The sequence below is a fragment of the Musca domestica genome, unplaced genomic scaffold (assembly GCF_030504385.1).
Source record: "Musca domestica strain aabys unplaced genomic scaffold, Musca_domestica.polishedcontigs.V.1.1 22, whole genome shotgun sequence".
Taxonomy (NCBI): domain Eukaryota; kingdom Metazoa; phylum Arthropoda; class Insecta; order Diptera; family Muscidae; genus Musca; species Musca domestica.
Window position 1 is genome coordinate 2,796,421 of NW_026712262.1, and position 15,969 is coordinate 2,812,389.

General features: G+C 35.1%; 1 protein-coding gene across 8 annotated transcripts in view; it reads left to right on the forward strand.

The window, feature by feature from the left end:
- Positions 1–13,634, forward strand: part of LOC101896551 (diphthine methyltransferase) — a 32,009-nt gene extending 18,375 nt beyond the window's left edge. For 3 of the 8 annotated variants that reach the window (XM_011297490.3, XM_020039532.2, XM_059122987.1), the window contains exon 2: positions 12,536–13,634. In XM_011297490.3, coding sequence (XP_011295792.2) covers positions 12,539–13,582 — 1,044 coding nt within the window. In that variant the 5' untranslated portion in view covers positions 12,536–12,538 and the 3' untranslated portion in view covers positions 13,583–13,634. Of the gene's footprint in view, positions 1–165; positions 6,067–12,355; positions 12,476–12,535 lie in introns of those variants that run through there. The other 5 variants (XM_011297485.3, XM_011297487.3, XM_011297488.3 and 2 more) reach the window with 3 other exon arrangements.
- Positions 13,635–15,969: the final 2,335 nt, after the last annotated feature.

Below are 15,969 nucleotides of genomic sequence, written 5' to 3' on the forward strand. Positions count from 1 at the left end.
TCTTCGCCATAGAACTTGACTGTTTGTTATTGTACTAACGTAATCTTTTTTCTTTTTTCTTTTGTGTTTTGCTTTGTTTTTCTTTTTGTTTTTTTGTGTAACTGCATCTACTTTGTTGTTATTGTCTCGAAATCGTCGCCTTGGTATTGGTTTGGTGTATGGCAGCAGCCAGTCAACAGCAACAGCCACAGCTGCAACAGCAACAGCAGCAGCAGCAGCAACAACATGTCATACAGGATTTTCCAAAATCGGTCCGCGGTCGTCCTAGAAAGCTGATATTTAACAACAACAGTAAAGATCCATTGAATACGTCGCAGGACGATGTACTGCTGCAACAGCATCAACAGAAAATGAGTGCGTTGTTGGAGCAAGAGATCAGTCAAATGTTAGCATCACCACAATTGGCACAGCGACGCGGACGTGGTCAATCATATCAGCACTTGGCACAGTTGCAGCAACAACAACAACAACAACTACAGCAGCAGCCTCAGCAAATACAACTGCAGCAGCAGCAGCAGCAACAGTTGCAGCAACATCAAGACCAACAGCAGCAACATCAAGACCCACAGCAGCCGCAGCCGCCTCAGCAACATCAAGAACAACCGCAACAACAACAACCACATTCCCAATTGTCTCCCATGCCACGTAAAATTAAATATGAAAATGACGATGAAAAACGGAAACGTTTGGAGAAAATGGCAGCACACCAAAGGGCAGCGCGAGCCAATGAAACACCCGAGCAAAGGGCGGTTCGTTTACAAAAGCTAAGTGAACGGGCACGCCAGAAACGTGCTGAAATACGTGCCACCGAAACGCCCGAGGAGAGGAAGATACGCCTAGCCAAACAGGCTGAATATGCAAGAATGCGACGTCTACGAACCCACACACCGCACTACAATCGGGTAAAGGTTGAAAATGATGTTGATGCTGGGGGTGGTGTTGCATCTCCCTCAACGGCGGATCTATACAATTCAACCGGTGCCTCTACCACAGATGGCTATGATACCAAAAACAATATCACTGCTGATCTACATAGCGGTGGAAGTTTGAGTGGCGGCAGCTTATCGCAGGAGAGCAGTCCATCAAATAGTCAGGATCAGCAATTACAACAACAACAACAGCAACAACAACAGCAGCAGCAACAACATCAACAGCAACAAATATTAATGCAACAACGGATGCTGCAAACACCCAATCTACTCAATCACATCAACAACAACAATAATAATAATAACGGTAATAATTTTTTAAAACAACAAGGCAAGGACTTTAACAATCAACAGCAAAATTCAACCACGCAGCAACAACAACAATCCGAAAACAATAATGATATGTTGAAAATTCTCGAACCCATAATTGTTATGAAAACAAAGTAAACAAATGAGGCAACTAAACAGAGAGAGAGAGAGAGAGAGAGAGAGAGCGACAGAGCGACCAGGCCACACATGTTATGCCAATTGTTTTTTTGGTGAGATTTTCAAAATGATTTGTATTCTATGGCAGGACATTTTGTAATTGTTTTTATACCCTTCACCATTCTATGGAGGTTATATTAAGTTTGTCATTCCGTTTGTAACTCCTCGAAATATTCATAATGGACCCTACAAAGTATACATATTCTGGATCAGCGTAAAAGTCTAAGACGATCCACGATGTCCGTTTGTCTATCCATCTGTCACGCTATCTTTCGAACGAATTGAGATGGAAGGCTAAATTTTTCCATACATGCATAGTTTAACAGTAGGCAGGCTAAGTTCGTGAATGGGCCATGTTGGTCCACGATTTCGTATAGCCCCCATATGACGGTACCTGCCGATATTCGGCAATTTGATGATTTCAGCAACATTATTCACCCGAATCGTTTCAAATTTCGTTTTGGAAGATCTTAGTGGGTACTGCAACCTATGTCAAAAAATGTTGTATGCAGGTCCCCGTCTTCGTATAGCCCCCTTATAACGGTACCTCCCAATATTCAGAATTTTCATGAATTTACCGACATTATTCACCGGAATTATTTCAAATTTGGTATTTGAAGTTCGTAATGGGTACTACAGCCTATGACAAAAAATTTCGTAAGCTAGTTCACGTCTTCGTATAGCACCCATATAACACTTTTCATTTAAGTGGTAGTTTCCGGAAGTTTTTTTTGAAAATTTTCAAGTTCCTTTCAAATGGTGGTGGGTATAAAAAAAGTATAGCTGTTTTTTTCTCTTGTTATTGTAATGGGACACAAGTAATGCCAAAGAAGCAGTTGAAACATTTAGTGAAACTAGGAAGTATTTCGTAAAAGATGGTTCCGGGTACACCCCCTGCAACCATATCTCATGCCATGTCAGTGGGTTTTTAATTGAAAAACAAATGGGTTCTGTAGAATGTGGTCTTTACGACATTACAAAAATATTCAAAATCGTTTAATTTCATAAAAAAATCATAACAGATGCTATTGAAATATAAAGCACAAAATGCCCTTTTCACGACTCTGCAAAGTTACCTCATGCCTTCTTTCAAAACAAATGTATTTTGAAGAATGTTGTTTTTACGACATAACAAAAATATTCAAAATCATTTAATTTCATACAAAATTCACAACAGATGTATTTGAAATATAAAACACAGAAAGCCTTTTTTCACGGCCCTGTATTATTTTTTAAAAATGAAATACGGAAGGAAATTATTTGAAAAAAGAGACATTAGCAACAAATTTTATCGATTTTCCCTAAAGTTTGTTTTCTAAGTGTCCTAAATTTGTTAAATTTCTATTGTCTGTGACAATAACTGAATGGGTAAATTAAAAAAAGCTTACGCGTTCAAGAATTCGCGTTTGAGTTAGTTCTTTTAAACTTAGTCACGAACATAAGATGGGTATGGATGGATGTGATTTCCTTCTCGGTATGTAAATTCGGAAACAATATCCTTCGTGGAGATACATAATGACAATCTTCTAAGATTTTGCATCTCCAACTTTGTTTAAACTATTTCCGTAGTTGGTACTTGGTGTTGTGCTCAGACTTGATTGAAATATAAAAATTAATTAATTAAATAAAAAAAAATTGTTCAAATCCGCATAATGTTCCATTTCAATAATTTTCGTTTTAAGGTGGCTGGCCATCTTTTGTGTTTAACCATGCTAATTTAAAAGCTTTTTGGATAAAATAATGTTTTTTTTTGTTGATATTCAAACTATATAAACCAATCTTTGAACTCTTCTGCAAATATGTATCCACCCAAATTAATTATATTTTCGGGTAGTAATTGCCAATTGAGAATGGATTTGGTTTTGCTTTAAAGTTTCACAATTCAATTCAAAACCGAATGAATTACACAATGTCCTTTGCCAAAGAATTGTTTTCGTTTAGATCCTAAAGTGGTCACAGTGGTGATACAATGTTTAACATAACCAAAACCCCCAACAATAAGAAAGAAATAGTAATAACCATAAATATAGACCCAAACACACACACACACTCACACTTATATATAAATATTTATGCAAACCACTAAAAACAGCAATCACTAGACAATGCGACCACTAATTATTATATATTCTCAAACTGAAGATATATATATATTTTTTACTAACATATTAATTGAACCGTCTTGTAAAAAAGCGAGAGTAAGCGAGTTACCTTTTAAAATCATGCAAAATGAGATTTAAAAAAAGACAAGGCAATTGGGTTAAAAATGAGAATTTAAAAAAAAAACTCATGGCCCACATAAGATCGGCCAAGCAGACTATTTTTGACAATAAACTTAGTACAAAAACTACTATGTTTATTGTCAAATGTAGTCTTCCTGGCCGACCTTAAGGTGGGAATAAATAAAGCGATTATTTGGCTGGCTTTAGTCATCGGCTGGCTTCTTCGTAGAGGAACAAAGGAGTTTTACGTTGACCATAGGCTCATTTTTTCCGAAGAAGCCAGCCAAATAAGCGCTTTACGTATTCCCACCTTTATATAGGCCTTGATAACAGTTGTTAAATTTTTACTATTGGTTACATTCGATGTGTCTGGTTATCCTTACATTTTTAAAAATTGTTGCACATTATTACTGAAAGTTGACAGTTCTTTTAGTCACGTTTTGAAAATTCTTGCAGGACAAATTTCGTCTTTGCTTGTAGCTCTTCTTCTCTTTTCGGTTATTTATATTTCGGTAAGCAATTTTGAAACATCTGTATTTTGGAATTATACCCTACACCACAAAGTGGTAGGGGTATTATGTCTTTGTGCATTTGTTTGTAACGGGGAGAAGGAAGCGAGATAGATCATCACTTTCTGAGGCGAATTATACATGTCAATCTGTCCGTCCATCCGATCAAAATGTCAGTCGCATTTGTGCACCAAATGTCCAATATAAGTCCAAATGACCTGAATTTTGGCACATCCAACCGAATTCAGTCTAGAAGCAAGTAAATCAAATTTAGTGAAAATCGGTTCAGATATAGCTGTAGGTCCCATATAAATGGTTCATCCGATTTTGGTGTTTAATTCCCTTACATGCGTAATAAGCACTTCATAACAAAGATATTTGTTGCCAGATATCAGATACAGCCCAGAAATACCTCTGCCAAATTTGATCAAGATCGGTTCAGATTTGGATATAGCTCCCATATATATATCTTCAACCGATTTCGGGTTAATTGTGCACCAAGTCCTGAATTTTGGTACATCCGACCGAATCCGGTCTAGAAGCAGGTGCATTAAATTTGGAGAAAATCGGTTCAGATATAGCTATAGCTACCATATACATGTTTCATCCGATTTGGTGTTTAAGTCCCCCAAATTCGTAATATCCATTATAGAGCTCGGAAATACCTTTGCCAAATTTTATCGAGATCGGATCAGATTTGGATATGGCTTCATATATATATCCTTAATCCGATTTCAGGTTTATTGTGCAAATAATGGCTAATATCAGCCCAATTGGAGAAAATTTCGGGACGTACGTTTAGATTTTGTGAAACTCCGCTATATATTTTTTTATATTGTCCTTCTCATGCACTCTATAGCAATGTTATTTGGTATAAAAGATTAAAATGTCTCCGTCAAATTTATTGAAAATCGATTCAGAATTGGATATTAGCTTTCCTCTGAAACCAAACTATAACTGCTCTAAAATCAAAGTTTGATTGGTGGTATGATATACTTCAAATAAATTCTTTTGTTACGGGAGCTCTACTTAATATGCATAGTAGTGTAGGGTTTCATATAGTCGGCCCGCCACTTTTGACTTTTCCTTACTGACGAAATTTTTTTTATTTTTACAAATAAGATCAGATTGCTGGCAAGTTTATGTAGGAATTCCGTCTTTTTTACTTTTTACAGCTTTCCTGCAAAAGAAAACAAATCGTTATACTCTCTCAGAAAGAAGCTGCTGGACAATTCCTGCAGGAAAAGTAATCAGACAGTCCAAATATTTAATGTTTTCCTAGCTTCTTCTTCAAATATTTCAATGCCGTTGTATCTTCAGATAATTATTGCCGAGTTTCGCCTTCATGTTATAGTTGTATGTCCCACAAATTATTTTTGGTGTTCCAAATGTTCCTTTCAAATTTCTTAAGGTCCTCTTATTTTTTTTATTAATTCGAAGACAACTTTCTCAGACCTTGTTTTGCTGAGCTACCTTTAAAACTATTTAAAAAAATATATCAAATTTTGTTTTAGGTTTTTAGGCTGGAGGATTGGTTTGTAAGATATTCAGAAAAGTTATTGACATTGTTTAGACTAACAACTGTAAACAATATAATAGATCATTTTCCCTTCAGGCTCTCGCTCTTCAATTTGTTAGTTTAGTATGGAAACCCAAAATGTTTTGATTTGTCATAGAAAGGAAAAGGCCCCATGGCCTAAAAGTTAACAACAATTCTTAGATTACTACTATTACAAGACGGTTTAATACAAATCCAAACATATAAATAATATGTAGTTGAACAAGTAATTGTAGTGGAATATGTAATATTATAAATCTAGCAACCAGAAAAAATAATAAACATCAATATCTATATATATGGAAATGTGATGAGGGGAGCCTAATTCACACATACTTATGTAACAAAAACAATAACAAAAACACATTCATATATCCAAATAATAGAATATTATTCTATTACATTATACAAAAAAGGCAAAAATAACAGAAACCCAATTATAAAATATACAATATGCAATAAATAATGTATTTATAAAAAGAGGAAAAGAGAAAACATTTAAGTTTAGCAATCAGAATCAAGCAACAAATTCAATAGCATTAGAATATATTTTATAATTCAGCAGCATACGACGATGGAAGTAGTAGCCAACAATGCCGGACTATCTGCGTGGAGTAGATTTAACAATTATAATATTATCATTATTAACCTTATATAGTTTATATGTTGAAAGAAAAATGTTGTTTTTTTATATTATAATTATTATTCTTTTTTTAATTCTTATGTTTAAGCGTAAATACACTGTTTTCATTGAACCAACCACCCCTTATGTAGAAAGAAAATGTATACATATATACAAGTAGGAAACAACAACATCAATTTATATATACATAAACATACTATATATTATTATAATCCTAAGATTGTAAAACTATAATAACTAAGCTAATAATAATAATAATTACTGTGTAATAACAACAACAACAAATAAATTTTAAATACAAAACTTACACAAAAACCCCCCAAAAAACATATACTTTATGAAAATAAAAACGCAAAAATATGAACAAGAACACATAACTATATATGAATGCTATATACATATATATTTATACAATATATATATATTTGAAAAAAAAAAAAAAACATAATATTCATATACATACACATAATATTAAAATACTTGTATACATGAGAAGAAAACGAGAAAATAAACCTAAAAACATGTATCATTTATTATTATGATAAAACTAAACAAAACAAAAAAATGAAAAATAAAACAGAACACAATAAAGTCAATAATTTTTTAAAGTAGTAAAAAAGTGTGTTCTCTATTTTGTCAAAGTCGGTTTCACAGGTAATTTCAGAGAAATACGCCATAGTTTTCACGATTTTTTAAATTGTATTGAATGAAAGCAAAAAATGTCGGAAATAGCATTAAATTTTAGAAAAAGTTTGGATTTGTTTGAATTGATTACCTTTGGCACGAATTATGGCCTTCAACGGCCAATGAAACCGTCACACGCTGCCCGAATGTTGCTCTGCGGTATTTTGGCCCATACCCGGCGAAGCGCTTGCTTGAGATGATCGACACTTTGGTATTTTTAGTGGCAATCTTACTTTCCAAAATACTCCAGATACAATAGTCCAACGAATTGGTATCCGAAGATTTTGGTGAGCATTGTGCGCTGGAAATGAAGCGAGGAACCTCATTTTGTAACCATTCTTGGGTGGCGCGTGCTGAGTGCGATGGTGCTGAGTCCTGTTGAAATATCCAAGGTCTGCTGCCAAAATGTTTGCGAGCCCAAGGCTTTAATACACCCTCCAGAACATTTTCGCAATAATATTCGGCATTTATTCGATTAATACCAGTGGAGAGCGATCATCGGTTGTTATGGTGGGCCACACCATCACCATGGCCGGCGAGCTCATTTTTCAATATTTGCCGAATGGAATATTGCGATATATTCAGCTCACGAGCCATTTTTCGCCCACTGCGACGCGGGTTTCAGTCAAGTCGTTTATTTTCTTTTCGAACCATTTCTGCTGATGTTGCTGTTTTCTTCCGTCCACTTCCTTGACGACGGGCTACGCTACCAGTATCACGGTAACGAGCGATGGTACGAGACACAAAAGATTTATTCACATTTTAATGCTGGAGTGCTCTAACGATAGCCACTTGTGGTTTTCCAGGCAAATATAAAGAAATCACACGTTTGAATTCCATCACGAATAACTTTTTTCTGAAAAATTCTCACCAATATGCTTTTGTACGCTTGTAAACAGTATAATGAGCTGCCACTGGAATAATTTTAACAGCTGTCGGACGAGTGGCTTAGAAATTGCAGCAGTCTGAAGTTGGTTGCACTTTTCCATCTTACCCTGTATGTCAATCGGCCCTATTACGGTTGTCGTCGTCGTCGCAAAATGAAGTCAAGGCGACAGTAAGAGTATTAGGGTTGTGGTGTTTTGTCGATAGCGATGAATGATTGCTATTATCAGTGGTGCTCAAAACCGTGTTCTAGAACATGAAGAGAAAAAAGAGATAATTTAAGAGAAAATTAAAACTCTGTTTTTCTTTATAATTTACGGTTTTATTTAATTGTTTTTAAACACGAATGTTTGCCAAAATAATTAATAAAGCAAATGGATAAAAAATATTTGTATAAATAATGACTTAACACTGTTTTGTTCTTGATTTAAATAAGCAAAGAGAAATTTGAATGAAAAGAGATATTTCTTTTTGGGCACCGCTGCTATTATCAATGTCGATACAACAGTCGTTTTTAGAGAATATCTGTCTCCGTAAAAAAAATTGGCGACATTGTATTTTTCAGTCGACGTTAATATTGAAACCATTTTATATTTGGTATTTGACTATGAAAATAACAACAGCAAAACAATTGGGAAATATTGAAATCATTTCCGACACTGGTCTGATAAGATCCTACGCTAAAAAACTCAATGCTGTGGTCAATTTAAATTGAGGCCCAAGAGCCAATGACCGGTGCCCACTTTGCAGCTTTGGTGAAAATTTCAGTAAAATTTCAGTGAAAACAGTCCTTGTTAATTGTGAAGTAATTTATAAATCTAAAAGAACACATTAAAGGTGCAAGTACATAAAAACATCAAGTCATGGCTAGGCATATTAATGGAAAACAACGGCAGGATTTTAGTGCGGCTCTGTAATCCCTTTATTAAATGTCACAAAATATACCTAGCCATGACTTCAAGCTTCTTATGTACTTACACCTTAAGTTTAATTAAATTAATTAAAACATGTACTTACTTGGAGTCAGACAATGCAAATATGTATGTTTGCTGCCTTAGCACACGTCGCTGCACTACAGATTTAAAGCATTTATTATATTTGTTTTCAATTTTTTATTTATTCTTTCCGAAAGAGAAGAAATTTAAGATTCAAAATACAATTTTTTTCATCTTCCTTACCAACAACAAAGAGTGTTGCCAACTTTTTTTTTTAAACTGTCTATGTCGCTTCTATGCAACCGTAACGACGACCGTAATAGGGCCGATTAAAATTGTTAGTTCTACAATTACAGAATGATTAGTAACACTACAATTCGACAAATACAATTTTGTTCTTGTAAAATTAGTAATTATTGTCATTCATACACAAACCTGCTTATTACATCATGGGACCAATTATGCGATCGATTATCAGTGGGATTCTCTAAATTTATTGGCGTTAAAGACAAGCTTTCGTTAATTTTCAAAAGCAAAATGTTCATAAAAAAATAAATTCCTGTTAACAACATTAGGTCCGTTTGATTACTTTTGCTTCTTTGTGAGAGAATAGCGCGTTTACTGTGAGAAGTAAACAGACGGAATCCTAGCAAAAGCAATTTACTCTCCATAAAAAGGAATGAGACACGCAAAAATTAAAAATTGAGATGGAAAATTGCGATTTCGAAAAGTTCGAAAAGTAACATGTTTTGTAATTACTTGGCCAAATATAAAACACCGGAAGGGGAAAAAGAATAGTTGTGATTGTAGGGAAGAAATTTGTCCGGCAAGAATTTACACACTCTAAGTGAATATGTGTCAAGAGTCTCTCTCGACTCACTCCCTTTTGCAGATATTTTTTGTTAACACAGGACTTCCAGCAACAATTAGCAAAAATTGTTACAAATTTAAGGGCATCCATTGTTATACTCTTCACCTTAAAAAGGAGGATATATTAACTTTGTCATTTTGTTTGTATCACCTCTAAATATTCGTCGTAAACCCCATGATCAGCATAAAATATGTACTAAGTCGATTTAACGTTGTCCGTCTGTGAGTCTGTTGAAATCACGATACAGCCCAATTCGACACAACAATTGGTATTGTATCTAGGATGGTTGGTATTGAAAATGAGATATATCAGTCTACGTTTTCGTGTAGCCCCTGTATAACGTACCTTCCGATATTCTGTAGTTTAACGATTTTTGCCACATTCTTCCACGGATTTTTCTACAAATTGTTTTTTGTAGGTCATAATGGGTTCTAGCTCCGGTGGAGGAACATTGAATATCTAGATCCATGTTTTCCTAGAGCGCACATATAACGGTACCCACCGATATTCGGTATTTTCATAATCCTAGTCACATTTACCCACTACATTTTTTCAAATTTGTCATTTAAGACTCGTAATAGATAACAATCGTTGTAATATAAAGTTGTCTATATAGGCACCCTGGTATGGCCCCATATAACGGCCTCGCTCAATTATGGATTTTGATAAGATTAACTGCATTGACAGTAAAGGTGAGAATACATAATACGCTTGTTTGAGTGGCTTAAGTTATCGGCTGGCTTCTTTGTAGAGGAACAAAGGAGTTTTAGTTTGACTTAGTTCGATTTTGGCTGTACGCTCCTTTGTTCTATTTCGAAGAAGCCAAAAAATCGTGTTATGTATTCTCACCTATAGATCTTGTCCCTATCAAGGAATTATTATTATTTTGTTCGGTTTTTCGAAATATAACGCACATTATAGTATACGTTATCGAATTGACAGTGAAATCCTATTTTTGCATTTTATTCGAAAAAAAAACTTTTTAATTATTTCCATGGTGCATCATTTCAAACTAGCATTCCCAACTCTGCATTTTCTGTAATTTATCTTGTCAAATTTCAATGCATAAAAACAGTCTCCATCTCTGATCTTGTGTGTATATAATGGATTTATGAATATAGATGTTGACAATAGGTATGTCTGGTTACTTTTCCTGCAGGAATTGTCCAGCAACATCTTGCTGAGAGAGTAAGGTAGTTTTATTCTCCTTTGCAAGGAAATTGCGAAAAGTAAACAGACGGTATTCCTGCAGAAGCTTGCAACTAATCAGCTGATTTGTCAAAACAAGCCAATTTGTCCCCCATTAAAAGAATTAAACGAAAGGAACCACCACCAATTTCACAAGTTTTATAAATAAAAAGGAAATTGACAATAAAATAAAAATATGAGCAATTAAAGGAAGATAGATATAATGTGTTCCGCGGAATCTTTTAAACCTGTTGCTAATGGCATTTGTCTAAAAATGTTGGAAATAGTCTTTTATTTTCTTATTACATATTAACATTTACGTTTTTCACATTTTGTAAAGTTGTTCTCCAAAAACAATTAGTCTTGCTAATTCCAAAACAATATTTTCAAAATAAAATCACAAAAAGAAATAAATAAACAATAGAAAACATCTGATTGAATGCCGATGAATGAGAAGGAGAAGAGTTGCAAGAGATTGCAAGAAGAAATTTGTCCAGCAAGAATTTGCAAACTCTCACTGAAAGAACTGTCAAAATTTCTCTCTCCAACTGCTCTCTTTTGCAGAACTTTCGGGTTAACAGACGACTTCCAGTAACAATTGTTACAAATTTTAGGGTAACCAGACACACCTAATGAGATGTTGTCAAATGTATACATACAAAATGTATACAAATTCGGCAATTCACCACTTTCGGCCAAGCGAAGCAACTCTTTAGCTCTTTTGAATCTATTTTCTTTCTTTTTCGGTGTAAGTTCTTACACTTTTTGGAATTTCAATGACTTTACCCCGAGCTCATTTTTCAATATTTGCCGATTGGAATATTGCGATTTGTTCAGCTCACGAGCCATTTTTCGGCCAATGCGACGTGGGTTTCGATCAAGTCACTTGAATTCCATTACGAATAACTCTTTTCTGGAAAATTCTCAGCAAAATGCTATTGCTTGTAAACAATATAATGAGCTGTCACTGGAATAATTTTAACAGCTGTCGAACGAGTGGCTTAGAAATGACAGCAGTCTGAAGTTGGTTGCAGTTTTTTCATTTCACACTGTATTTATACCAAAACTCTGAGTGTACAACAGACAAAACCACTGATTTCATGTTTTAAAGTACATTTAAATTGTCAATTGCATTGCGATTTAAATTGTCAATTGCATTGCGTATACGTCATGGTAGAAGAAGACAGGTAGTCGTATCGATACAGCTGCTGGGACAATGAACTGTCAAATCAATTTTGAAATTGAAAAATTTGAATGAAAAATTATTCAAATTTGTTAAAATTGTTGAAAAATGCTTATCATAGCCACTTAGCGTCGTATAGAAAAACTTATAAATATCTTCTTATATTTGAAAAAAAAAAAAAACAATTTAACAACGTTGACATATCAATGATGCATCTACCTGCGTTTTTCTACTATGCTATACGTCAAATGAAAGCGGATATTCATTTTACGCATGGTAGAAGAAAACAGGAAACTGCCAAACCAATTTTGGAATTGAAATTTTGTGAATGAAAAATTATTGCATCTACCGAGTTTTTTCACCTCTCACTCATAATCTTATGGTATATATTGCATATATGTTCATACCTCTAATATTGTTTCTCTTTTTTGTCTAATTTCAGAAAATGTTGAACATTGAACTTATACACAATGTTGATACAGAATATTCTGCCGACTCTGTAGAATGGTGCCCCCACAAGAATTTTCGCGACATTTTCGCCTGCGGTACATATCAGCTTGAAGAAAACAAAGAGGGTGAAGAAGAAAAACCGTGCCAGCGAAAGGGACGTATATATTTGTATGAATTTGAAAAGCATACAAAATCTCTTAAAGAACTGCAACGCATTGAAACTGCTGCCATTTTAGATATGAAATGGATCAATTGCAACGACAATGAATTGCCCATATTAGCAACCGCTACCGCACTGGGTAAAGTAGAATTGTTCCAATTGGAGGATCCTGAACTAAAACTAATCGATTCAATACACCTCAAATCGGATGACGATAATATTTTGGCTTTGTCGCTCGATTGGAAACAGGGTAGTGGTGAAAATAATGAAAACCAAATATTGGTTTCAGACTCCAAGGGAAATATATCATTGTTGAATCGAACCAACGAACGAAATATGGAAATATTAAAAACTTGGCATGCGCACAACTTTGAAGCCTGGATATGTGCATTCGATAGATGGGATCAGAATCGTGTGTATACGGGCGGCGATGATACCTTCCTTAATGTCTACGACTTACGTACTGAGTCACGTATTCTGCTCAATAAATCCCATGCAGCTGGGGTCACTTGTTTACTCAGCCATCCCGTACGTGAACATGTGCTATTGACCGGTAGTTATGATGAACATTTGCGAACATTCGATACCAGAGCAATGAGGGCCCCATTGAGTGAGATTAATTTGCAAGGTGGAATCTGGCGTATAAAGTCCGACCCGAGAGAACACAATTTAATGTTGTGTGCCTGCATGTATCACAACTTCAGCATAGTTCATCTGGCCGATTTGAATGCACCCACATTGACGGGTGAATTTGGTGAGCATACAAGCATTTGTTATGGTGCCGATTGGGATTTGAATTTCGACGAAGGTGATGATGGCTTGAATATGGCGACATGTTCATTTTATGATCACAAGCTTTGTGTTTCGAGAGTAAGCTGAGTTGTTTTGATATTTTAACACACAATTGAATATTAAAAAAAATAATATTAAAGATGATACACATTTGGTTTGATTGCTTTAGACAATTAGTTATTTGTATTCGATGCATAGAGGAAGAATATAATATTGGGATAAAGTTTACGCTTATTGGGATAATGGTGCAAGTACAAAAAAAGCTTGAAGTTATGGCTAGGCATATTAATGTCAAATTATAATGGAAAACGACGGCAGGATTTTAGTGCGGCTCTATAATCCCTTTATGAATTGTCACAAAATATGCCTAGCCATGACTTCAAGCTTCTTATGTACTTTTACCTTTACTTTAGGAAAAGTGAACGATGAAGTTCACATTATAGGGTTTTCATTATTACATCTTTCCGTTAAAATAAGTGATTTTTTGTGAGATATGGCAAGCTTTTTGTAAAAGCAACTGATAATCGCTGAGTTTTTTTTTTCGCAATGACATCTTCATTATACCCTCCACCATGGGTAGGAGGGTATATTAACTTTGTCATTCCGTTTGTAACACCTCTAAATATTCGTCGTAGACCCCATAAAGTATATATATTCATAATCAGCATAAAATTCTAAGGCGATTTAGCTATGTCCGTCTGTCTGTCTGTCCGTCTGTCTGTCTGTCTGTTGAAATCACGATACAGCCCACATTATTTGACGTAGACCTTTGAAATTTGGCACAAGTGTGTGTATTGTCCCTAGGATGGTTGGTATTGAAAATGTGATATATCGGTCCACGTTCTGGTATAGTCCCCATATAACGGTACCTCCCGATATTCGGTATTTTGATGATTTATAACACATTTTTTCACGGATTTATCTGAAAATTGGTATTTGTAGGTCATGACGGGTCCCTGAGCGTGTGGCAAAACATTGCATGTATAGGTCCACGTTTTGGTATAGCCCCCATATAACGGTACCTACCGATATTCGGTATTTTGATGATTTATGCCACATTTTTTCACGGATTTGTCTGAAAATTGGTATTTGTAGGTCACAACGGGTCCCTGAGCGTGTGGCAAAACATTGCATGTATAGGTCCACGTTCTGGTATAGTCCCCATATAACGGTACCTCCCGATATTCGGTATTTTGATGATTTATGCCACATTTTTTCACTGATTTGTGTAAAAGTTGGTATTTGTGGGTCATAATGGGTCCTAGTTCGTGTGGCGAAATATTGTAATTATAGGTGCACGTGTTGGTGTAGCCCCTATATAACGGTACCTCCCGATATTCGGCATTTTAATGTTTTTGCCACATTTCTTCTAGTGTTCTTTTACCCTAGGGTGGAGGGTATTAAAAGTTTGGCCCGGCCGAACTTAATGTTTTTTTTACTTGTTTTTGTTTAGAAATAATAAACAAAATGAATTTGTATTTAATTTCGTGAAATAAATTTATAATTCAGTTCTTCAATATAAAATAAGCGGTTAGCGATTATCCCATGGTAAAATTAAGAAGTTAACGTCATTTCAAATAAGCATACCCATCTCTGCATTTTACCTTGTCAAATTTCGCTGCATAGAAAACAAGTTCCATCCATGGTACAATAAGGAGGTAGAACAGCTTCTAGAGAAATACAGTCCTTAGGCTGAACCCGCTTCCTGTCAAAATTATATGCCACAAGTTCTTTTCATTTATTTGACATTATTTGTTCATTTTCAAAATGAGTCAAATAGCGCGAATGATAAATTAAATACCTGGATATTCTCTCAAAAATATAATCCTAAGTGTTCAATCTTTCAACTCCATGGCAAATCTGGTTAATTTCATTAATGCGCGCCCCGCAATTTAGGTTTCTTCCAAACATTGATTTTGAAAATATATATATATATTTTTTTTCAAAACAATAAATACATACACAAAAAAGGCAGAAGTCGGGTACACATAGAAACAATTGCATCAAATTTTAGAATAAGTTTAGATTTGTTCGAATTTGTCACCTTTGGCACGAATTATGGCCAATGAAACTGTCATACGCTGTCCGAATGTTGCTCTGCGGTATTTTGGCCCATTCCTGGCGAAGCGCTTGCTTAAGGTGATCGACACTTTCGTATTTTTTAGTGCCAACTTTGCTTTCCAAAATACTCCAGACACTATAGTCCAACGGATTGGTATCTGGAGATTTTGGTAGTCATTGTGCGCTGAAAATGCAGCGAGGAACCTCATTTTGTAACCATTCTTGTGCGATGGTGTTGAGTACTGTTGGAATGTCCAATGTCTGCGGCCAAAATGTTTGCGTGCCGAATACACCCTCCAGAATATTTTCGCGATAATATTCGGCATTTATTCTGAATGATTCGATGATTACGAGCGGAGAGCAATCATCGGCTGTTATGCAGGCCTTCACCATCACCATGGCCGGCGCTTGAG